The 24,673-nt window shown below is 38.9% G+C and overlaps 1 protein-coding gene across 1 annotated transcript in view; it reads left to right on the plus strand.

Moving 5' to 3' along the window:
* The first annotated feature begins 18,082 nt into the window (after positions 1 to 18,082).
* The window catches only part of CFAP20DC (CFAP20 domain containing), a 260,030-nt gene continuing 253,439 nt past the window's right edge, over positions 18,083 to 24,673 (plus strand). The window contains exons 1-3 of the mRNA XM_080817181.1: positions 18,083 to 18,440; positions 21,029 to 21,118; positions 23,798 to 23,891. Coding sequence (XP_080673307.1) covers positions 18,420 to 18,440; positions 21,029 to 21,118; positions 23,798 to 23,891 — 205 coding nt within the window. The 5' untranslated portion in view covers positions 18,083 to 18,419. The remainder of the gene's footprint in view (positions 18,441 to 21,028; positions 21,119 to 23,797; positions 23,892 to 24,673) is intronic.

Consider the following 24,673-nt stretch of genomic DNA (forward strand, 5'->3'; position numbering starts at 1 on the left):
TCCTCAATGGGAAAAAGCTTGCAGCCTTCCCATTGAGATCAGGAACACGACAAGGATGCCCACTCTCACCACTCTTGTTCAACATAGTATTAGAAGTCCTAGCAACAGCAATCAGACAACAAAGAGAAATAAAAGGTATCCAGATTGGCAAGGAAGAAGTCAAACTCTCTCTCTTCGCAGATGACATGATTCTTTATATGGAAAACCCGAAAGACTCCACCTCCAAACTACTAGAACTCATACAGCAATTCAGTAATGTAGCAGGATACAAAATCAATGTCCAGAAATCAGTGGCTTTCTTATACACTAACAATGAAAATACAGAAAGGCAAATTAGAGAATCGATTCCATTTACTATAGCACCAAAAACCATAAGATACCTCGGAATAAACCTAACCAAAGAGGTTAAAGATCTGTACTCGAGGAACTACAGAACACTCCTAAAAGAAATTGAAGAAGACACAAAAAGATGGAAGACCATTCCATGCTCTTGGATGGGAAGAATAAACATCGTTAAAATGTCTATACTGCCCAGAGCAATCTATACTTTTAATGCCATTCCAATCAAAATTCCACCAGTATTTTTCAAAGAGCTGGAGCAAATAATACTAAAATTTGTATGGAATCAGAAGAGACCCCGAATTGCTAAGGAAATGTTGAAAAACAAAAATAAAACTGGTGGCATCACGTTACCTGATTTCAAGCTTTACTACAAAGCTGTGATCACCAAGACAGCATGGTACTGGCATAAAAACAGACACATGGACCAGTGGAACAGAGTAGAGAGCCCAGATATGGACCCTCAACTCTATGGTCAAATAATCTTTGACAAAACAGGAAAAAATATCCAGTGGAAAAAAGACAGTCTCTTCAATAAATGGTGCTGGGAAAACTGGACAGCTATATGTAGAAGAATGAAACTTGACCATTCTCTTACACCGTACACAAAGATAAACTCGAAATGGATAAAAGACCTCAACGTGAGACAGGAATCCATCAGAATCCTCGAGGAGAACATAGGGAGTAACCTCTTTGATATCAGCCACAGCAACTTCTTTCAAGATATGTCTCCAAAGGCGAAGGAAACAAAGGCAAAGATGAACTTCTGGGACTTCATCAAGATAAAAAGCTTCTGCACAGCAAAAGAAACAGTCATCAAAACAAAGAGGCAACCCACGGAATGGGAGAAGATATTTGCAAATGACAGTACAGATAAAAGGTTGATATCCAGGATCTATAAAGAACTCCTCAAACTCAACACACACAAAACAGATAATCATATTAAAAAATGGGCAGAAGATATGAACAGACACTTCTCCAAGGAAGACATACAAATGGCTACCAGACACATGAAAAAATGTTCATCATCACTAGCCATCAGAGAGATTCAAATCAAAACCACATTGAGATACCACCTTACACCAGTTAGAATGGCCAAAATTAGCAAGACAGGAAACAACGTGTGTTGGAGAGGATGTGGAGAAAGGGGAACCCTCTTACACTGTTGGTGGGAATGCAAACTGGTGCAGCCACTTTGGAGAACAGTGTGGAGATTCCTCAGGAAATTAAAAATAGATCTTCCCTATGACCCTGCAATTGCACTGCTGGGTATTTACCCCAAAGATACAGATGTAGTGAAAAGAAGGGCCATCTGTACCCCAATGTTTATAGCAGCAATGGCCACGGTCGCCAAACTGTGGAAAGAACCAAGATGCCCTTCAACGGATGAATGGATAAGGAAGATGTGGTCCATATACACTATGGAGTATTATGCCTCCATCAGAAAGGACGAATACCCAACTTTTGTAGCAACATGGACAGGACTGGAAGAGATTATGCTGAGTGAAATAAGTCAAACAGAGAAAGTCAAGTATCATATGGTTTCACTTATTGGTGGAGCATAACAAATAATATAGAGGACAAGGGTAGATGGAGAGGAGAAGGGAGTTGAGGGAAATTGGAAGGGGAGGTGAACCATGAGAGACTATGGACTCTGAAAAACAACCTGAGGGTTTTGAAGGGGCGGGGTGGGAGGGTGGGGGAACCAGGTGGTGGGTATTAGGGAGGGCACAGATTGCATGGAGCACTGGGTGTGGTGAAAAAACAATGAATACTGTTACGCTGAAAATAAATAAAAAATTAAAATAAAATTTAAAAATAAATAAATAAATAAATAAATAAATAAATTAAAAATAGGGATTAAATTAAAACTGCTTCTTAGGGGTGCCTGGGTGGTTCAGTTGTTAAGTGTCTGCGTTTGGTTCAGGTCATGTTCCCAGGGTACTGGGATCAAGCCCCACATCGGGTTCATTGCTCAGCAGGGATCCTGCTTCTCAACTTCTCCTTCTGCCTGCCATTCCCCTGCTTACGCTCTCTCTCTGTCAAATAAATAAATAAAATCTTAAAAAAAAAACAACTATCCCTTAGGTTGGTTGTAAGGATTACAAGAAGGAATACACACAAAGTACTTAGACTAGGACCTGACACACATTAAGTTCTCAATTAATTTTAGCTCTTCGGATCATAGAGAAAGCAGAGGATAAACTGCATTGTCGATGGTTAGATTCCATATCTAACACAGTGCCTGGCACCTAGTAGCTCTCAACTATCTACTTTTGAATGAATAAAAACGTGGCCTTGAGAAGTACTTCTAATTAGAGAGAAAGAAGAGTCAGCAGAGAAGTTTTCAAGGCAGAGGTGAGCAATAAGTTTGTTTGTTTGTTTGTTTGTTTCAAGAATTTCTATTTATTGGACAGAGAGAGAGCACACACGAGAGCCTGCACAAGCAGGCAGAATAACAGGTAGAGGGAGAAGGAGAAGCAGGCTCCCTGCTGAGCAACGAGCCCGAGCCAGATGTGAGGCTTGATCCCAGTACCCTGGGAACATGACCTGAGTCAAAGGCAGACACTTAACTGACTGAGCCACCCAGGCGCCCCAGGCAAAAAGTTTTTAAAACTGAAGGACATTCAAACAATGTGGAGACTAGGGGGAAAAGGAACTGGGTCCTATGGTCAGTGCATTAAGTAACTTGCTTCCCGTGGGGATTATACTAGGGATTTTATTAGGAAAATGGATGATAGTAACAAAATATAACCAGACCCCAAATCTTTGATTAAATTTGGTTAATAATTTTTATAATAAGGAAGAAAAGCAAATTTACACAATCATAAAGTATTGTATAATAAATATAGCTGGTATATACTTTAGATATACCTGAAGACCATTTTAAAAATACTTTTGCAAAAAGTTTTTAAAACTTTCTAGTCTTTTAAAAAAAGTTTGTCTTAACCAAAGCATCAATGAAGAAACCTTTATCTTATATGTTTGCTTTGAACTTTTCTGTGTTTTTTCAAGGGCTTTTCAATTGATTAAGGGGTATTTAAAGACTATCATTATGTAAAAAAAAAAAAAGACTCATTATGTATACATGTGTACATATGCATTATGCATGCACTATAACCACATAACCACTATAACCACCAATGGAAGTCTGTTAACAGTAAAAAACATCTTTTCTTTCAACTTATAACAAACATACAAAGACATTAGATATCAGAATACCATGCAAGATGAGCATCTGGAGTCCTTTTACAATCTTTGTTGTGACCTTTCCTACCCCTCTGTACTTGCTGAAGCCCCATTCTAGAAGAGTAGATTAAGTAGAATGAGTGGCTCATTCCGAATTCTATCCATGCCTCCATCCTGGTAATCATAGCAGGTCCTTTCCCTGTGTTCCCACAAAGGAGGTGGAAGCCCTTTCAATTGGACCTTCTAGGAGACAAATCTTTCTCCTCATAATATCAACTATATACCCATTGTTTAATTTCAATTAATATGCTAAAAAACGTATCTGACTCCTATGGGATAAGAAATGGTAATAAGGAGAAGAAAATCCCATTCAGCAACACAGTCCTGTTAGTGAAATAAAGCTAGTAAGAGGATACCTGAGTAGAATTGGAGCCCTGTTGCTTTTGTTCAGTGGAGTTAGACAACATCCCTCTTCACAATGTCAATTTGGATTAGAATTAGATGTTTGTAGATACTGAAGCAGAATAAATTACATTATGCATGTATCCATTTGCATCCTGTGATTTGCACTGGGGCCAAAGTCTTCCAGGGAAAAATATTTAAACTCTATCCACTATTGAGGTTGAGATATAACTAACTGACAGAGAATTAGGGGCCCTAATGAAAGTTAGATTTTAGGAGGGGATGTGCCAGAAGGGATCCACCATAAGGGAAGAATATACAATGAGTTAAACCAGTAACAGCAGCCAAAAATGGCAGCAGGATATTGGTTAAAGATACAACAAATACCCCAACTGTCCCAACCCAATCACCCCAGTGGAATTAGTCCATCAGTGGGGGGGGGGGGTTGGGGGTGGGGGGAGGGTAGGATATTTGTGTAAATTTCTAAAATTAGAGCATTTTGGCACTCAGTCAACGTCATGTGGAGTCCTCCTGACCCCCAAAACCTTTTCTTACCTTGAAAAGACATCTTTGCCTGGGTGAATAGATGAAGAACTCTACCAGAAAACCAGGCATCAACAGTAATAGTGACAAGCAGTTTAAATGACACTCAAGAGAGTGTAGGTGACTCTACTGAAATAGTTTTACTTGAAGTCTTGGCTTCAAAGTTAGGGTTTGACTAGCTTCAGCATTTGAGTAAAAACTCATCATTGCTAAACACTGAACACTAGGACCTGAGTAACTTTCCAGAAGACTCCCCTACCTTCAATCCTGGCAATTGAATGAAATTTCTACAAACTTTCTGTCTGCTCCTAAGAATGAAACACAGAGTTCTGGATTTACTGGTGTTAATTCCCAATAGCTAAAGAACATCAGAAACATAGCAGTAATTAAAGAAGTTGGGTTCATCCCTTTTATTGCAAAAAAGGGAGAAAACACCATTGCGGAACCATGGGCATTTCAATAAGAGGATGTTAAAATTTATTTTAGAATTTGGGCTTATGTTAGTTGATATGGGGGAAAGTTTAGGGAAGCAGGTCTTTACTTGGGATTGGATCCTGTCAGGAAGCAGGGATAATTCAACAGTTGGGAATATTAATAAATCTTATCTATACAATGGGAGGAAGCAGGTAAAGCTTAGCTATAAGTGGTAACGAAAGAGCAGTAACTCATATTAGCCAGGATAAGGAACTGTTTGGTTATCTCCATAGTTTGGACAATGTTCATGTTTTTGTCTGTGTTCAGACATGGTTGTGGAGTGGTCTTATTTTCGTATTGATCCATCACAGTCAGAGAGTAGCTTTGTCTGATATTCTGTGAAATTATTCATGCATAATGACCCACCAAAGCCTAGCTATGAGTGGTGGGCCAGCTCCTAGATGTCTCTTTCTTACAGTGACAACATTAGCTACAGTAGTTACAGTCTAATTTCAACAGCTTCAAACATGACAGATATTCAGTGGCAATAGTGGCAACCAAGCAGAATCCTTCATAAAAATGTTGGGTCTAAGGAACAGTGCAACCAAGTACACACTCCCAAAGTGATTCCCAGATACCTAGTCTCCCCCTAAAGATCTTAGAAAACACATGATCATCTAATAACATAATGGATTTCCTGTGCCTATATAGGAAAGGTCCTAGAGAATCTAAGAGTTAATGTGAAACCTAGAATAATTAAATGGGTAGTGGATTAAACTAATTTTGTCTGTAATCTCTACAAAATCACCACATATATGACAACACTATAATGGACATTTGCTTTTGGCTACCCAACATCTATCCTCCCCCTTTCTTATAAGAGGACCCAGAGTTTCCTTTGAAAATAATCCCTCCACATTCCCAGGCTGAGTTTGGTGGCTTTATTCTGAATCAATCATTATATCCCATTTCTTTAGCTGCAGTGATTGCCTTAAAGACACAATCTTGTCTTAAGCCAATTAAGATGCACAATTATCTGACTGCTGTGGTTGGTAGAGATAGGCATATGATCCCAGTTGATGCAAATGAAGGTGAATTTAAGGTCTTTGGCTCAAAATGGTCTACTTTGATTTAAGGATATAAGATTGAGAAAGCTGCAGCCATTTTGTGAGCCCAAGGAGAGCCAGCCTAGGGACTGAGCTACCTAGAAGAATGTAGAGAAAAAATCTGGCAATGCTTTTTGAGCTCTGGATACAGCTGGATCTACTCTGGGTAGCTAAGTTACATAAACCAATAATCAACTACTTATTGTTTGAGCCCGTTACAATTTAGTGTTCAATCACTTTAAACAAAAAGAGTGCTGATAAAACAAATGTGCAAATTAGTAACTTCTGATTTGGGAAATGTACTCAAATAAGACAAAATTCCTATTATACAAAATAATAATATAATACCAAAATAATAACATGATCACCAAATCAGTTCAAACACCTTCAAGATCCAAAATTTTGGATACCATAATCTGTTTTTTTTTTTTAACATTATGATCTGGTTCATAAATAAAACCACCTTCATAAAAGGGTACTGATGCAATTTTCCTCTCCAATGCTAACAGTGACTAAATTCTTTTTTTTTTTTTTTAAGATTTTATTTATTTATTCGACAGGGAGAGAGACAGAGAGACAGAGTACAAGCAGGAGGAGCAGCAAGGGAAAGGGAAAAGCAGGTTCTCTGCCAAGCAGGGAGCCCAATGAGGGGGCTCAATCCCAGGACCCTGGGATCACGACCTGAGCTAAAGGCAGACGCTTAACTGACTGAGCCACCCAGGCACCCCAGTGACTAAATTCTTATAATAAAAGTAAACCAAGGGGTGCTTGGGTGGCTCCGTGGATTAAGCCGCTGCCTTCAGCTCAGGTCATGGTCTCAGGGTCCTGGGATTGAGCCCCGCATCAGGCTCTCTGCTCAGCGGAGAGCCTGCTTCCTCCTCTCTCTCTGTCTGCCTCTCTGCCTACTTGTGATCTCTGTCAAATAAATAAATAAAATCTTTAAAAAAAAAAAAAAGTAAACCAAAATCTGTTTTATAAAACCATAAAATAGGCTATTTTATACTGTGAATGTTTAAGGTTTTTTGACAAAGCATGAAAAAGGTGAGTTTCCTGAGAGAATTTATAATAACAAATAAATTTATCCTGTCCTTTGATTTTCAGATTAACTTGCCACATGATTTTGACCCTTTATAAGTTTTTGCACTAAGCTTTTCCTTTTTGCCTTCAACTGTAAATTTCCCTATAGTTTCATAGAACTATGACAAAAGAATATTTCTTTTAAAAATCACCACATAGGGGCGCCTGGGTGGCTCAGTGGGTTAAAGCCTCTGCCTTCGGCTCGGGTCATGATCCCGGGGTCCTGGGATCGAGCCCCGCATCGGGCTCTCCGCTCCGCGGGGAGCCTGCTTCCTCCTCTCTCTCTCTGCCTGCCTCTCTGCCTACTTGTGATCTCTCTCTCTCTCTCTCTCTGTCAAATAAAATAAAATCTTTAAAAAAAAAAAAAAAAAATCACCACATAAACATTTCTATTCACAATACTTGAACAAAAAAGCCATTAGCAGTCTATATAACAGGTCTTAATACTCAACTAAACCACATTAATGTAAGGCTCTCACACACAAAATTATTTTGCTTTTGTTCCTACTACTGGAAAGATATACTATGATTGTAACCTTCAAAAGAGTCTTCATACTAAAATTTTATTCAAGAATGTAACATTAAATTTCAAATAATCCAGGAAAATGTAGTTAAGAGTCTACATGCTACCTTCTCTATGAATTATATATTCTCTTTCATTAAAATGGATCATACAGGGGTGCCTAGGTAGCTCAGTTTAGTGTCGAACTCTTTTTTTTTTTTTAAAGATTTTATTTATTTATTTGATAGAGATCACAAGTAGGCAGAGAGGCAGGCAGAGAGAGAGAGAGGGGGAAGCAGGCTCCCCGCGGAGCAGAGAGCCCGATGCGGGGCTCCATCCCAGGACCCTGAGATCATGACCCGAGCCGAAGGCAGAGGCTTTAACCCACTGAGCCACCCAGGCGCCCCAGTGTCAAACTCTTGATTTCAGCTCAGGTCATGACCTCACGGTCATGAGATCCAGCCTGGTATCAGGCTCTGTGCTCAGTGGGGAGTCTGAGATAGTCTGTCTCCTCCTTCTGTCCCTCACCATCCTGCACGTTAGCTCTCTCTCCACAAAGTAAATAAATCTTAAAATAAAATAAAATAATTTAAAATAAAATAAAATAATCTTATAGAGGTCACTGTTGATCTCCATGTTACTTTTCAAGTCTTACCTTATTTGACACCTTAGAAACACAGGCATTTGCTGACCTATCCCTTTCTTGAAAGATCTTTACACCACTGGCACAAGAGTCACCAGATGCATGTGGTCTTTCCCTACCTTTTTGACTTCTCCCTTTTGATCCTTTACTCATTTCTTACAGGGCATTTCTGCCCAAGCTTTCTTTTCTTCTTTCTCTAGAGTCTCTCTGGTTTTTGTAATCCACTATCTCAGGGTCTTTAATTACCATCTATATTTTGATAACTCCTGATTCTATTTGTCTAGCCCAAATCTCCATCTTGGGCTTTAGAACCATACCCGATTGCCTATTTAATAGCTCAAATTATATGTCCCACAGTCCATCTGAATTTAATTCACCCAGTTATCTGAGCAATAAACTGATAGGATCCTTAAGTCCTCCCTTTTCCTTATCTCTCACATCCATTCAACCACCACTCAGGGCTTAGTAAGCCACACCTTTAACTTGACAGCATTAAGAAATCACTAGAGTATTTAAGCTGTGAAGGGAAAGAACATATTTGTGTAGCAGAAAGATTACGCTACCATATAATGGAGGATGGAGTGGAGTTAATCAAAGATCAGAAATTATTTTGACCTGAAATGTGGTAGAAAACATGACAGCAATGATACTTTAATTAATATGTGTCAAATACAAAAACAAACATACTGAGGAAGAGTGTTTTTTCTTTAAACCAAGTGTTAAACTAAACATATTAAAAGTAACATATTTCTTCCTGCTACATCATCCCTTCAGAAAATCTGCTCCCTAAACAGCACGATTTTCACTGTCCTCAGCTGATTGAATCACCTGTGGATATGTGACTTCAGAAAACCCTTACCACCGGGCACCTGGGTGACTCAGTGAGTTAAGCAGCCCAACTCTGGTTTCAGCTCATGATCTCATGGATTGTAGGATCAAGCCCTTTGTAGCAGCTGGCTCCTCACTCATCAGGGAGTCTCCTTGAAAGATTCTCTCCCTCTGCCCCTTCTCTCCCGATCCTCACTCCAGTTCCCCGGCTCCTGCTCTCTCACTCTCAAAATAAATAAACCTTAAAAAAAAAAAGTACCCTAGACTGCGTTAGGCCCATTAAAACCCCCTTTCCTAGGTGCATGAGATGAGGATAGATAATCTTTACCAGATTCTTGAACTAATTTGTTTATTCTGTTGAAACAACAGTGTTTATATTTGATGAGAAATTTTTGAGTACTATATACCTAAATAAAAATATCAGAGAGAACATAATATCAGGAAATGTGAAACAATTTAAAAAGTTACTACCTTTTAATCAAACAACTGACTTTTTGGAAATCCTACAGAAATAATTTTTAAAAATTAGGACAAAGATTTGAAGAACAACAATTGATGTTCACTACTGGGCTACTTACTAAAGCAAAAAGTTTGAATAACTATGTGTTGACAATAAAAGATTGCTTAAGGATATACATAAAAACATTAACAACGTTTATTTCTGTGTAGTGAAATTACAGTGATTTTCCTTTTGCATTTTTCAAGCTTTCTAAGTATATATGCCTTTTCTAATCAGAAACATAAAAAATATCAATAGAAAAATCTACTCACCCTTTTAATTAACCAAATAATCAATCTCAACATCACTATAATGGGACAAACATTTTTTTTTTAATCTCCAGAAGGGATGCATTATATCACTTACATAGTAATTTTTGCCCTAAATGTTTAATTTAGTCATAAGAAAACAATCAGACAAACCCATATTGAGCAACAATCTACAAAACAACTGGTGTGAACTACCCAAAATACCAATTATCTTGAAATACTCCAACTGTTCTAAGTTACATTACAACTAAATTTGAAGTATGATCCTTTATTGATCCTGTGTGGAAAAAAAATTGTTAGAACTGGAGAAACCTGAATATAGACTATATCAAAAAACATTGTTGTTCAATATTAAATTTCTTAACTGTGATAATGATCTTGAGGTATAGTATACATGTGGTATTATGGTATAAAATGATATATAGGAGATTATCCTTCTCCTTAGGAGATACATGCTATTATGCTATGTAATTAGCAATGAAATGTTATGATGCCTGCATTTTAAATAGTTCAGCATAAATAGACATGCCAGGGCATGCACACACACGCATGCATGCACACATGTACAATTATTAATACACGCATTTCTTAAGCTGTTTCTAAGGAGCCTTTTTAAAGACATTTTTCCTTATTAGCTCCTCTCCCCCCATAAATTGTTTTAATTGTGGTAAAAAAAATATGAAAATTTAACCATTTTTAAACATTTCTAAGTGCCCAGTTCAGTATTATTAAGTATATTCATCCTGTCATCCTATCAATCTCCAGAACTTTTTTATCTTGCAAAACTGAAACTCTATAACCGTTAAACAACAACTTCTTACTTCTCTGTAGTCCACCCATTCCCTGGCAACCATCATTCTACTTTCTGATTCTATGATTTTGACATCTCTCTATACTTCATAGGTAGAATCATATAGTATTTGTGTGTATGTGTGTGTGTGTGTGTGTGTGTGTGATTTGCTTATTTCACTTAGCATAAAATCCTCAAGGTTCATCCATGTTGTGGCATGTGTCAGAATTTCCTTCTTTTTTAAGACTGAACAATATTCCATTGATTGTATATATCACATTTTGTTTATCCATTAATCCATCCATGAACATGGGTTGTTTCCACTTTTGAATGTTGTGAATAAAGTTCCTAAGAACATGTGTGTACAAATGTCTCTTTAAGACCTTGTTTTCAATTTTTTTAGATATATACTCGGAAGTGAATCATATGGTAATTTTTTTTAAAGATTTTATTTATTTATTTGACAGAGATCACAAGTAGGCAAAGAGGCAGGCAGAGAGAGAGGAGGAAGCAGGGTCCCTGCTGAGCAGAAAGCCCGATGGAGGGCTCCATCCCAGGACCCTGGGATCATGACCTGAGCCAAAGGCAGAGGCTTTAACCCACTGAGCCACCCAGGCACCCTCAGATGGTAATTCTTTACTAATTTTTTGAGGAACTGAAATACCGTTTTCCATACCTGCTACACTATTTTACATTGCCAGCAACAATGCACAATGGTTCTAATTTTTCCCCATCCTCATCAACACTTGTAATTTTATATGTTTTGTATATGAGCCATCCTAATGGGTGTGAGGTGCTAGTTCATTCAGATTTTGAACTGCAATTCCCTAATGATAGTGATGTTGAGCAACTTTTCATGTGCTTATTGGCAATCTGTATTTTAATTAAGTCCTTTGCCCATTATTTGTTTATTTATTTATTTAATTAAAGATTTTATTTATTTATTTGACAGAGAGAGGTCACAAGTAGGCAGAGAGGCAGGCAGAGAGAGAGGGGGAAGCAGGCTCCCTGTTGAGCAGAGAGCCTGATGTGGGGCTCTATCCCTGGACCCTGAGATCATGACTTGCGTGGAAGACCTAGGTTTAACCCTCTGAGCCACCCAGGCGACTTGGTTGCTGTTGTTTTTATTGAGTTGTAGAAGTTCTTTGTAAACACTAAATATACACATTATCAGATGATTTGCAAATATTTCTTCCCATTCCCTAGGTTGCTCATGTTGATCATGTCCTTTGCTGCATGTAAGTTTTAAATTTTGATGTTGTCTAACTTATCTTTAACTAAGTTGTTTGTGCTTTTAGCATCACATCCAAGAAATCACTGTCAAATCCAGTGACATGAAGCTCTTCCTCCATGTTTTCTTCCAAAACATAGTTTTATAATTTTAAGGTGTATGTTTAAGTCTATGATCCATTTTGAGTTCTTTTTTTTTTAAATGTAGAATATGGTAAGTGTCCAACCCCCCCCCCCTTTCTTTTTGCATGTGGGTATCCATTTTTCTATAGCCTTCTTACCATGAGTCAACACTAACTGGCTTTAGGATAGGGATGGTTATGTTAGAAAAACTTGCTACTAAGATCTAACTCAACTTTTTCTGACTGAAGAAGAGCATTTATATACTTAAAAACAAACTGGTATTAAATATCAGCTCACTTCATTTAATCTTTTCAAAGATGCATTTTACAAATATTTCATTTTTCTAAATCTAAGTGCTTATTCCATAAAACTGTTTTAGTTAGAGAAGCAGTCGTACCTAAATATTCAACTACTAGAATTGTTTGTTTGTTTGTATTCCCCTGAGAAAATTGTCTGGTAGTAGCTACTTTTGGAAATGTCAAGTTTATACATGAATTTTGAAGTATTTGGTCATCTAAAGGTAAAGGCAGGAAAGCGTCACTTTAGAACCTCAGAAAACAGAGATGGGGGGAACATATCTACCATCAGTAAAATCCTCAAAATCTTTCCCCATACCACACCTGCCTGAGAAAAGAAGACATCGCTATTCTCAAATCAAAAGTCAAATGGATGACTCAAGTATCACCAATTTTTCTCAATTCCTTCAAACTGTAAAATAGTCACAGTTCTTAAATTATTCTATCAACTTAGCATTAGTGCCATTCATAAAGTTATCCCATAATGTGGAAAAAAAAACCCTCTGAGTATTAAGCAGATTATTGTGCAGCAAAATAAATTCTGATCATCAAACCAGTATCTTTTTTCCTCCCATTATGCTAAGTAATTTGATTATGAACTGCAACCAAAATATAAACTACAAATATACTGTAATAAATACTGTATATTCTTAGTTCAAAAGAATACTATTTCTTGTCAAATGGATAATCATAGCATCTAACTTGAATGACTACATTGACATACAAAGATTCCACCACTCTCAAAGAAGTAGTCTATTCCATTTTAAATATCATCCAATATCCTTTAATAACATTAATACACCACCAAATTACTTTCTTTGTAGAACAAAGACAAGTACTTTTAAAGCCTGTGAAGTGACTAATTCTTAATGTTGTCAAATTAAGTTAAGCAATTTAACACAATTACTAAATGTACTGACTTCTTTAAAAATTGTAGCAATTAGAGAAAATGTTTCACTGTCTTTTATAACATACATAAATAACTGGGCTTAAGCAAAGTTGTTTGGGCAGACTGTTTTTTTATTGTTGTTTGGGGGGTTTTTTGTTCGTTTATTTTTTCAGCGACAGGGCTGGATTTTGGTAATTATTCGTTTTTTTAAGATTTATGTATGTGTGAGAGAGAGAGCACATGCACAGGCACAAGCATCACAAGCGGGTAAAGGGGCAGAGCAAGAGGGAGAGAGAAAATCTCAAGCAGACTCCAGGCTGAGCACAGAACCTAATGAGGGGCTCAATCTTACAACCCTGAGATCATGACCTGAGCCGAAACCCAATAGTCAGATGCCATATCAAATCCAAGATTTTAGTCATGGCTTGCATTCATCCAAATCAAACAAGAGCGTTTGATATTATAAAATTGGATCTCTTCCCATCTCTGGTTTTGAGTTCATATTGTTAAAGCAGCATACATTCTTATTGTGCTTTACAGCCACTACTGTCAGTGGTAAGGGTAGATTTTACCATAGACAACGCAACTTTGATCTGACACAGGCAGGCTTTAGAACTGCCTGCTGCCTTGAGAGGCCCTATTACGCATTTGTTAATCGAAGTCCAGTTATAAATCTCCTAAACTTGTGTAGTTAGGAGGATTAGGAAATGACTCAATGACCCAATCCTTGGACAATTGAGCATTGGACAATTACTTTCTCTCAAGGAGACAGGGAGATTGAAATAAATTATCTGGTTCCTTCTAGCCTTAAATTGAATAAGCAGATAATACAAAAAAAAAAAAAAAAAAACCTGAGTAATGACAATTACTGATACTATGATTAATCATTTCAACTCCATAACTAGGTTTTCCATCAATAAATTGAGATGATTAATTCACCCATTTACCTTAATCTATTTGCAATTGCTTTCTTCTTATTTTCTCAACATCAAAGCCTATGGCTGTCTTTTAAGAATATATTCATCTTTCATCTCCTCCCTTCCTCATTTACTCATTCATTCAAAGGGGGATTACTATTTTGTTATAGCAGGTACAAGGTTGAACTAGTATACCAGACACTAGGGATGCAAAGATAAACAAAACAGGCATGGTCCCTACTTTCTTGACATCAAGAGTCCAACAGACATGGCCAATATTATAAACACAATAACATTTCAATTATTTCAGAATTGCTAAGGGCTAAGATGTTATAAGAACCTGTAAATAGGAGGATGTGATCAAGTCAGGGATATTAGAGATGGTGTCCCTGAGAAGGGGACCCTTGATCTAAACTCTTATGTTTGCAGAAGTTGGCCTTAACCAAAGAAAAAAAGGTATCAAAAGTAATCTATTCAAGAGAACAGCACAAAGGCCCTACAGGGGAAGCACATATGTTGAACAGGAAGAACTAAAAGAAAACTCCATGTGACTGAAATATAGGGGGCTGCATACCATATATTGAACCTGGAGAGGAAGATAGGTTCTATAGTCACAAAAGGGTTAGAAACAAGAGACTGAAATGACTGGATTTGTGTGTTATAAAGATGGATTTGAAGGGAGGTCAACATTGTGTATGAATTAGAAGGATATCATAGTAGTTCAGAGAAGAGCAAACCACAGATAAATCAGTGTACAGACTACAGCATACAGAGCAAAGGGAAGTAGATTTTAGAGGTATTTAGATAAAACAGGTTTGGGTGATGTACTGGGTATGGGGAGCGTATCAGTTGCGATATAAAAAATCACCCTAAAACTTAGCAGTTTACAATAAATATATCATAATTTCTGTGGGTCAGGAATCAGGATACAATTTAGCTGAGTGCCTCTGACTCTCGCTTAGTCATAAGGCTGCAACCAAAGCATTGACAGGGACACATTTACCTCAAGACTTGACCAGGGAAAAAATTCACTTCGAAGCCTACTCATGTGACCGTTGATAGGCCTCAGGTTCTCACTGACTGTTGGCCAGAGACATCAGTTCCCTGCAACATGGACCTTTCCGGGGGTACTCACAATATAGTGACTTGCTTCCTTCATGTAAGGACAGAGTTAGGGAGAAGAAACACTGCAAGAGAGTGAAAAGCCAAGCAAGAAGGAAATCATGGTCTTTCTCTAACCTGATGTTGAAAATGACATCTCAGCACCATATTGTATTCATTAAAGTGAGTCTCTAGGTCCAGGACACTCCGCAAAGGGCAAACATACCAGAAGGTGGGGAATCACTGGAGGTCATTTGTGAGGCTTCTGTACCACAGACAGTGAGGATGCAGGAGGCATTTGTGGTATTAATGAGACTGGGAAAGATGGAAAAGGCCAACGTTTAGAGAAGTTATGTTTTGGACATGGTGAATTTGAAAGGACAAGGTACCTTTAATTTAGTCGACAAATACATATTTATAAAACACCTACTATGTGCCACGCACTACTCTAGTAGTTGGGATATAATGATGAACACACACACACAAAAAAACCCTTGCCCTCATTAAACTTACCTTCTAAGGGGCGCCTGGGTGGCTCAGTGGGTTAAAGCCTCTGCCTTTGGCTCAGGTCATGATCCCAGGGTCCTGGGATGGAGCCCCGAATCGGGCTCTCTGCTCGGCAGGCAGCCTGCTTCCCTTCCTCTCTCTCTGCCTGCCTCTCTGCCTGCTTGTGATCTCTGTCAAATAAATAAAAAATCTTAAAAAAAAATTTACCTTCTGATAGCTAAAGACAAATGATAAACACATAAACAAACAAACTCAGATAATGATAAAGATAGAAAAAAAATAACAGAGGATAAAGAAGATAAAGAATAAACTGAAGAGGATCTTCAGTTATGGTGTTAAAACAGGCTTTACAGAAACCCAAGTAGATTGCTAAAAGCCTTAGGATGTCCCCTAGATTCCTTCTGTACTCCCACTGACTTCTTGCTTCTCTTACAGTATTTATCTAAAACTATTTTGTATTGGAGTCCAAGTCACCCTTTACCTTAGGCCAAAAAAATGTGACCTCCACGATGCCTACATGCACCTTTTGGAACCTGTGAATGTTTCCTTATTTGGAAAAAGGGTCTTGCAGGTGTTACTAAGTTAAGGATCTTGCAATAAAGTGATAATCATGAATTATTCAAGTGGGCCTTAAATGCCATCACAGTAGTCCTTAAAAGAGACACTGAGAGAAGACATAGGATGAAGCAGGGTGAACATGGAGGCAGACATCGGAGAGATGCAGTTACAAGTCAAGGAATGCCAAAAGCCACAAGAAGCTGGAAGAGGCAGAGCGGATTTTCCTCCAAAGATCCCAAAGGACTGTCACCCTGCTGATACCCTGATTTTGGACTTCTGGCCTCCAGAACTGTGGGAGAATAAATTTGTTGTTAATCCACCCCGTTTCTGCTTACTTTTTACAACAGCCACAGGAGACTAATAGACCCTTCCAGTGTTATTCCCTATTACTGGATTCATGGGATTTATCACAAGTTGTAATTATTTATTCACTTGTTTATTGTGTCCCACCCCTCCTAATGTGGAAGCTCCATGAAGATGGGACCTTCCTTGTACACCTAGCTCTTGGCATAGTGTCTAGAATATATTACATCCCTAGGAATTATTTGCTAAATGAATGAATGCATAAATGTTCCCCAGTAGATAAGTCTTAAAAGAGACCATGTCTATTGGCCATAATTCCTGAAGCCTCCATCAAAGAGTCTTACCAAAAACTGTTGTTGAACTATGTTTGAGCTCTAGAAATCAGGGATTCTGGATATTGTACTGCAATTTACAGTTATGCAACAACCTCACCTCTACCTTTGTAAACATCTGGTATTAGATTTAGTATGTTCAAGTAAGTTTGTTCCTTATCAGCTTTTCTTTTCTTAGCCCTGATAAGAGCAGGTTCAGATACCATTCATTTTCTCATGCTGTACATGATCCACAATGGTTGGCATATTGTAGGGAACATAAACATTTAAGCCTTCTGGATGAATTCAAATATCAGGCTCAATCATAACAACACATCCTTGAGTAAATTCCTAATCAATTCTGAAATGAAATATTCTCAGCTGAAAGGAGACTAATCCTTACCCTCACATGGCTGTGAACCTGTGAACCACCTGGCCTGTGATAGGGGCTCCTTGAGTGGTACCTGGTTATTCATAACGCTTACCATTCACCTAACTCAGCCTTGGGTACAGCATTAGACACGAGCTCTAAACCAACTCCATCACTTATGGCCATGGGACCTTGGACAAGCTGTTTTACCTTTCTGAGCCAAAAAGTGATAATACCTACCTCTAAGAGTGGTTCTGACATAGAAACTACATGAAGTAACCAAATAATTAAATTTAGGACACTGCCTGGCTCAGTAATGTATGTAGTTATTTTGAGCAAAAAAACCTTTGGCTTTTGAACATGTGCAGTAAATACTCCTGTTTCAGTGGGCCTTCTGAAACAATGAATGGGACTAACTGACTCTATTACTGCCTCAACGAAACCGAGTTTGGGAAACCTTTGAACCAAAGGCCATGCGAAGGTTCCCTGATTCCATGACTCCTTCCTTCAGCAACCTACCGGCTTTCAGTGTTTACAATAAAGAGAGACCAAACCGACGTGACAGGTTCTCCAGAAGAGTCCAGCATCTGTGGTAGCTCTTAAACCATGCTCATTTCACGCTTTTTCGCAAACAGAGGTCACGACCTTATAGAGCGCGGGTCACAGGTTGAGCGGTCCAGCGTCTCCACGAGACACCTTGAGTTGCCTGGGCAACGCCGACGTCATCGCGTAGTCGCATTTGTTCGTCGGCGAGAAGTCCAAATTGCTCAAAGCGCAGGCGCCTCGTGGGAGCCAATGGGTGCGGCCCGAACGCAGGCGCCGCTGGGCCCCGCCCCTTTCCGATCGAATTCGGGGGCGGGGCGGCAGCGGGAGCGCGCCCGTCTTTCCTGGGCGAGTGGGCGGTTTTCCGTGGCTCTGTGTCTGGGCGCCCCGTTACGTAGGTTACGCATACAATCACTCCCGAAGGGCCGGCCGGAGCCCGCCCAGATAGTTGCGCGCTTCCAATACCCGGGCACCCCGGAGGCGGGGGCCGCGATGGTACCGGGCGGGGGCTCGACGTGGAGCTGACCGGCGACTGAGAAGAGTCGGGGCGACGCACGAAGCCCTTCCCTGCCGTCGGGGCTCCCGCCCGCCGATTTCCAGCCGTCAGGGTCACGCCTCTCTCTGGACGCCCTGAACACCGTGTCCCCCAAGTCCCGGGCCCCCTGCGGGAATGTTCAAAAATGAGTACCAGGTAACCCGAATCGGCGCTCCAACCTATCTAGAGCATACTCCTCTTGGGTGAAGTAGTCCGTGTTCGGGGTGAGGACAAAGCTCCCTCCCCACTCCCCTTAACACGGGTTTTTTTTGTTTTTTGTTTTTTGTTTTTCCTGGGTGAGAAGGAAACTCTGGTTAGTGGTCTTGACCCCAAAACAAAAAAGGAGTAAGCATCCACAGTTTGGGCGTATGATTTGGCTTTTGTTCAATCTCCAGCTCAGTTCTTTTCGAGGTGTATGGATTGCCTGCAACTCTGATTAAAATGCAGATCTTAAAGCCCCGCTCGGACCTTCTGGATCAGAATCTTGAGGGCAGGGCCCATAAATCTTGAGTTTTAACAAGTTACTTGGGTACTCACTAATTATGCACACTGATGTCTCAGAAGCTGTTTAGAATAGAGTGAATGAGTGAATGCATGAGCGGGTTAAACCAAGAAAGAAAATAAGCAATTTGGCTACGTGCTGTTTTCTTTTTCCCTAAAACTGGGGTCAGTGATTCTCAAACACTGGGGCACGTTAGGATCTCTTGGGGGTACTTGTGAAAATGCAGATTTTCTGGCCCTTACCTCCTATCTAGTGAATGAGAGTATCTGTAAAAACTTCCACCAGTTGATTCTGATACACATGGTCCAAAGATCACAATGGGGAAACTGCTTCTGGGTCTTCCTCTGTCACCTTGAGTATCTCAGTGTCTTCAAAACATGTGTTGCTCTCCTCACCTCACTGGACTCACTGCTCCTTTTTTCACCCTAGTCTCCTGCCCTTCCTTCCTACTTCTACCTGAGGTTACATTCTCTTGTTTACAATTGTCCCCTTGCTGGAACAGCCCTCCATTGATTACCTGTTTGTGGCCTCTACCTTTTCACCAAATGCTACTTGCCTTCTTATGAGTGTCCTCCAAGTAGCCTGCTGTTCTCTTTCTTCTACTCCCATTTGATATCATTAAATGTGTTAGAACAATTTAAGAGAGTTTTCCTCTCAATTTTTGTTGCTATTAAAAAGTATATGCCCGGGGCGCCTGGGTGGCTCAGTGGGTTAAAGCCTCTGCCTTGGCTCAGGTCATGATCCCAGGGTCCTGGGATCGAGCCCCGCATCATCATCATCATCATCATCATCATCATCATCATTGGGCTCTCTGCTCAGCAGGGAGCCTGCTTCCTCCTCTCTGCCTGCCTCTCTGCCTACTTGTGATCTCTGTCTGTCAAATTAATAAATAAAATCTTTAAAAAAAAAAAAAGAGTATATGCCCACAATTGAAAATTAAGAAAACAGGAGAAAGCAGAAGGAAGAGGGGGTGGTTATTTCACCAGGTACAAGGATTTTTCTCTTTAAAAAAAACAAAGCAAAACAAAAACTGCCTCAAATTTAAAATTTTTACTGATATGTGACCTGATCCCAGAAGCAATAGTAATTTATAGTAATTCTTAACCACACACAGTTTGCACATAATTGCACAGTTGCACATAATGTTAAAGCTTAGAAGCAAAAATATCTTTATATTATTGAGAAAAGTTAAAAGCTGGAAATTCTTTACAAAAATCAGACAGATTTGCCCATATGCGGCTTATAATTAAAATAGACCATAAAAGAAAATCCTATTTCATCTCCATTTCAGATTCTCAATTTCTTGCAATTAACTCTTCCTCAGAGATAATCACCTTAATTCCTTTTTTTGATAATTAAAGCTTATGGATATTCAGTAATGTGTTTAGTACTTTTATATAAACATGGCCCTGCATGTTTTCAGGGTTACAGTAGGGAACACATAGCATGTCTATACAAATCATTCTCTATTTTTCTTATTTTCTTATACAAATTTTATAGATTTCCATATCAATTTATATTAGCTATATAAAAAGATGGGAATGCTCAGAATAAGAATAAAAATCCCAAACCCATTCAGTCCCAAGCTTTTTTATTAACCAGTACCAAAATACTCAATTTGCCCTTTTTTAAATTTTATTATTGCTGGCACTATTGAGCCCTTGCTATGTACAAGATAATGTGCTTGATGGTTTATGTTTACTATCCTGTCTAATCCAACAACCCATTTTACAGATGGAGAATCAAGAGATTAAATAACTCTCAAGGTCAGGTAGTTAATAAATGTGAAAGCTGGTATGGGAGTTTGGGTCAGTATGACCAGGAAGCTTGTAGCCGCAGATAACTTAACAGAATTTATTAACCTGGCTCTAGAGTTGAGTTTAAACCCTTTAGTCAGAGATGAATAGAATGTTTTATAAGCATGATTTATACATGGCAAGTAAACGAACCCCATATCGAGAGACTGTAGGGTTTGTATGGCACAATTTGATGTTTATCATTCTTAAAAAAAAAAAAAATTTCCTTAAATCATTTATCCCAGGTGACCCAAATCAGAGTGGTTGTGGCTTAAGTACAATCAAGGTATACTATAGGAGTTAATAACAGGGATAATGTTTCCTCCCAGATCTATTTAACAGACAGATGCCAAGAACAGTGGTTATAGACTGTGTGGTGGATCATATTTTCTCTTTAGCATTGTCTTTCACTTTAATTTAAACATGTTGTTGTTTTTGTTTTCCAGGGAGGTGCATTTGTTGAAATCTTTAGTGCCCAGGGCAAAAATCCTGGAGCAAAATGGAAGATCGTTGGCAGTCCGTCAGTGATTTGGAAAGTAAGTATTTGAAGTTAGAGCCACCGAAATCCTAGAAAGAAAGGAGATTTAAGGTTATAAGAAAAAGGTTTTGATAAGGTTTCAGAACTCTTTTTACTGTTCATTCAAAAACCCTTTCATGACCCTGTTGGCTGCAGCTCTCCCGGAAACCACTCCTCTGTCGTTTGAAGACTTTGGCATACATCTCATAACCCTTCTCTGTAGGCCAAGTTCAGCTATTACTTTAGGTGACTTCAGTGTTTGTGGGGAAAATCTCCAAACCCTGAGCTTCTCAATTTCTTGATTTCTTCATCACTAATGACCTCTTCTACTCTCTGTCAGTCCCCATTCCCACTGTCACATCCTGTACCTTCCCACAGTAAACTGGAGGGCCTCTGAAATGGCTAAGACCTTGAGAGATCCCTCTCTGACCCCAAGCTTCAGTTCTTAGTCTCATTGTATTTATTCTTCAACCTAATTGAGACCTTCAGGCCATTGGCCTTTCTACTTCCCCGGTGCTTGGTTTTATTTAGGCATGTATTCCTCTGTCTTCATTTCCTCTCCTCTCCAGCCCAGAATCCAGAGTCTGATTTCAGTCACTTCCCAGGCAAAAGCTTGAATGCCCTTGCTCTTTGTCCTTTCATCATGCTGGCCTCGCAGAGGCCAGCCATTTCTGAATAACCAGTCCTCTGTCTTTTCTGAGTGGGGTTCTGAGCCCCTCTAACTTTGGAGGAAAAAAATTGATAACCTCTTAGATTAATAATACTATAAATTCAACCTGAACAGCCTGAAAAGTTCTCCTCTTATGTTCTTTTAGTCTCTCAAATGGTTATTTCTCCATTATCTTCAGGTTTTCAACCCCCAACTCTAACCCCACCCCCAATCCACAACCAGTATAGGCCCTCTTCACTGACTCACCAGAAGACCTCATGCCCCATTTCCTGGGGAAAACGGATGCCATCAAATAGAAACTACCTCAGCCTGCTGCCACCAGACTAAAAACGTATATCTATCCCTATCCCTATCCTTTTACATCACTCCTCTCCTATTCACTTGGGAGAAAAACACCTTTCTATGGACGTTGTTTTATGGGTAACTTTTTAAAGCTACTGTTAACTGAGTACTTACTGTTTGCCAAGCCCAGATTTAGTACATTACATATATTTATACAGTAGCTTTGTTTGATAAGTACTTTATGCCAATTTTCTGGATGCTAAAACTGAGGCCATGGGGAGAGTAAACAGCTTGCTTGAAATTATGCAGCTCTTCCTATGAATGAGAGATCAGTGATGCTGAGAGGGTATAGAGCAGGGAGCATACTTAAGGCTTCCCCAGGGAAATGACATTGGATCTCTAAGAGCTAACTGTGCACTCTGTGGGGCTGGTGGAGACAAAAGAGTTTTAGGCAGAAGAAAAAACACATACAAATTCCTTGTGCAGGAGAGAGCTTAGAATTTTTAAGAACTTGCAAGAAGGCTACTAAGGCCAGAATACAGAGAAAAAAAGAGAGTGCTAGGTAGGAGACTGAAGTTTGCAAAACCACGTAGCAGCCAGAGTAGGTGGGGGTTTATGGACCGTGTTTTTGATTTGGGTAAGCTGTTGAAAGGTTTTAAGTATATGTCCAACTTGTGTGTAGATGAAATAATATAGTTAGTCTATGTGTGTTCATTTCAAATACAGGAGAGATGCTGTTGTGATGGATATAATACAGATTTATTTGAATGTTATTTAATGCTTAGCAGTCTTAGTTACAATGTATTTCTTAACACATACAGAAAAGAAAATTGGGAGGATCTGTGAAATATTATAATGGGTCTTTATTGGGAATTTGCTTCAAGATGAGAAAATAACCATTTACATTACCACTTTGAGTTATGGAAATTGAACTGTCACATATAAGGAGGCTTTTTATTTTCAGGTTTGGTTTTGTTCTGTTTATGTTTCTCCTACCATAGTTTTTTTGTTTGTTTGTTTGTCTGTTGTTTTTTTTTTTAAGATTTTATTTATTTATGTGAGAGAGAGAGAATGTGCGTGCACACAAGCAGGGGAGGAGGGAGAAGCAGGCCTCTTGACGCAGGGCTTGATCCCAGTACCCTGGGATCATGACCTGAGCTGAAGACAGACACTTAACCAACTGAGCCACCCAGGCGCCCCTCTCCTACCATAGTTTTTTAAGGTCATCTTAATTGTAACACTTTAATTAATACACATTTTCAGTAGGTGATATATAGAACTTCAGGTTGAGCACTAGGGAAATAAGGCAATGATTAATTCCATTTGAGTCATGGCCAGACACCTAGGAGCTTATGGACCAGATACAACAGGTTAGGTGATTTTGTATACGGTAACATGGAGTGGTTTTCAGCCTGTGCTGTTAGACAGGAATACGTAGATAAAGGAGAGGAAGGGTAACTAAATTCCGAAAACTCTAAATTAGTAATTTGGGAATCCCTGAAACTAGGAAATTTCTTATTATTTGGAGGGAGAGTTTCTTGATATGATAGAGGATTTGTCAAGTGACATACAAGAGCTTCTGTATTCCAATTCCCAGCAGTTTGCAGGGTAAGAGTATCATCAAGGCCAAGCTTCTAAGTCATTTGAATCTGGGACTTTTTTCCCCTGTGGGTTTGCAGCTCCAGTTATGATAGAAGCCAAATAAAATATGTTCCAATTACCACTGTTTTTATTTTTGTTCCACAGGAGTTTGATAAAGAAGTTAAAAGTTTTGTATTTGTCCTGGAAGGCAGCAGCCAGACCAACAAAATTCAGTTACCAAAGGAGAATAAGCAAATCCGTAAGTAAGATTTTTTTATATTAAAGTTTAACATTTGATTTTTAAATTATACTTTTAGGGCTACCACACAGACATTAGTTTGACTTTTACTGGCATCTGTTAACTTGAAGTGGTAGGTCTGTTTTTAATTTAGAAGTTAACCTTATGCTAGATTTCATGTATACATAAATATTATATATATATATTAAGTTACATATATATATTTTTGATTCACTGTTGATTCATAAGCTAGAAGTATTTTTTTAAGATTTTTATTTATTTATTTAGAGATTGAGAACGAGAGCACACAAGCAAGCAGGGGCAAAGGGAGGAGGGAGAGAGAATCCCAAGCTGACTCTGCATTGAGCACACAGTCCCATATGGGACTTGATCCCACAACCTCGGGACCCAGTCCCACAGCCCCTGCACCATGATCCAAGTTGAAATCAAGAGTTGGACGCTTAACTGACTGAGCCACCCAGGCACTGCTAGAAGTATTTTTAAGAAGATTTATATTATTTGGTAGCCATTGATTAGCATAGTAATGGTATTTATTGAGTAATTAACTGTGTTCCTTCTCACTTCCCTAGCATTTTACATTTATTAACTCTTTTAATCCTGATAGTAGTTCTTTTGCAATGAACACACTGAGATTGGTTCTTCTTCAAGAAATCAGATAATTAAGGGTAAGCTTTGAAATAAACCCAGGACTTCCTAAGTTATAGGAAAAATCTGAGAAAAAAGTTGTGTGAAATACTATAGAAGGCATTACTTAGTGATACATCAACTTATATCTTTCAAGA

Source organism: Martes martes (genome assembly GCF_963455335.1).
Source record: "Martes martes genome assembly, chromosome: 1".
NCBI classification, from domain to species: Eukaryota; Metazoa; Chordata; class Mammalia; order Carnivora; family Mustelidae; genus Martes; species Martes martes.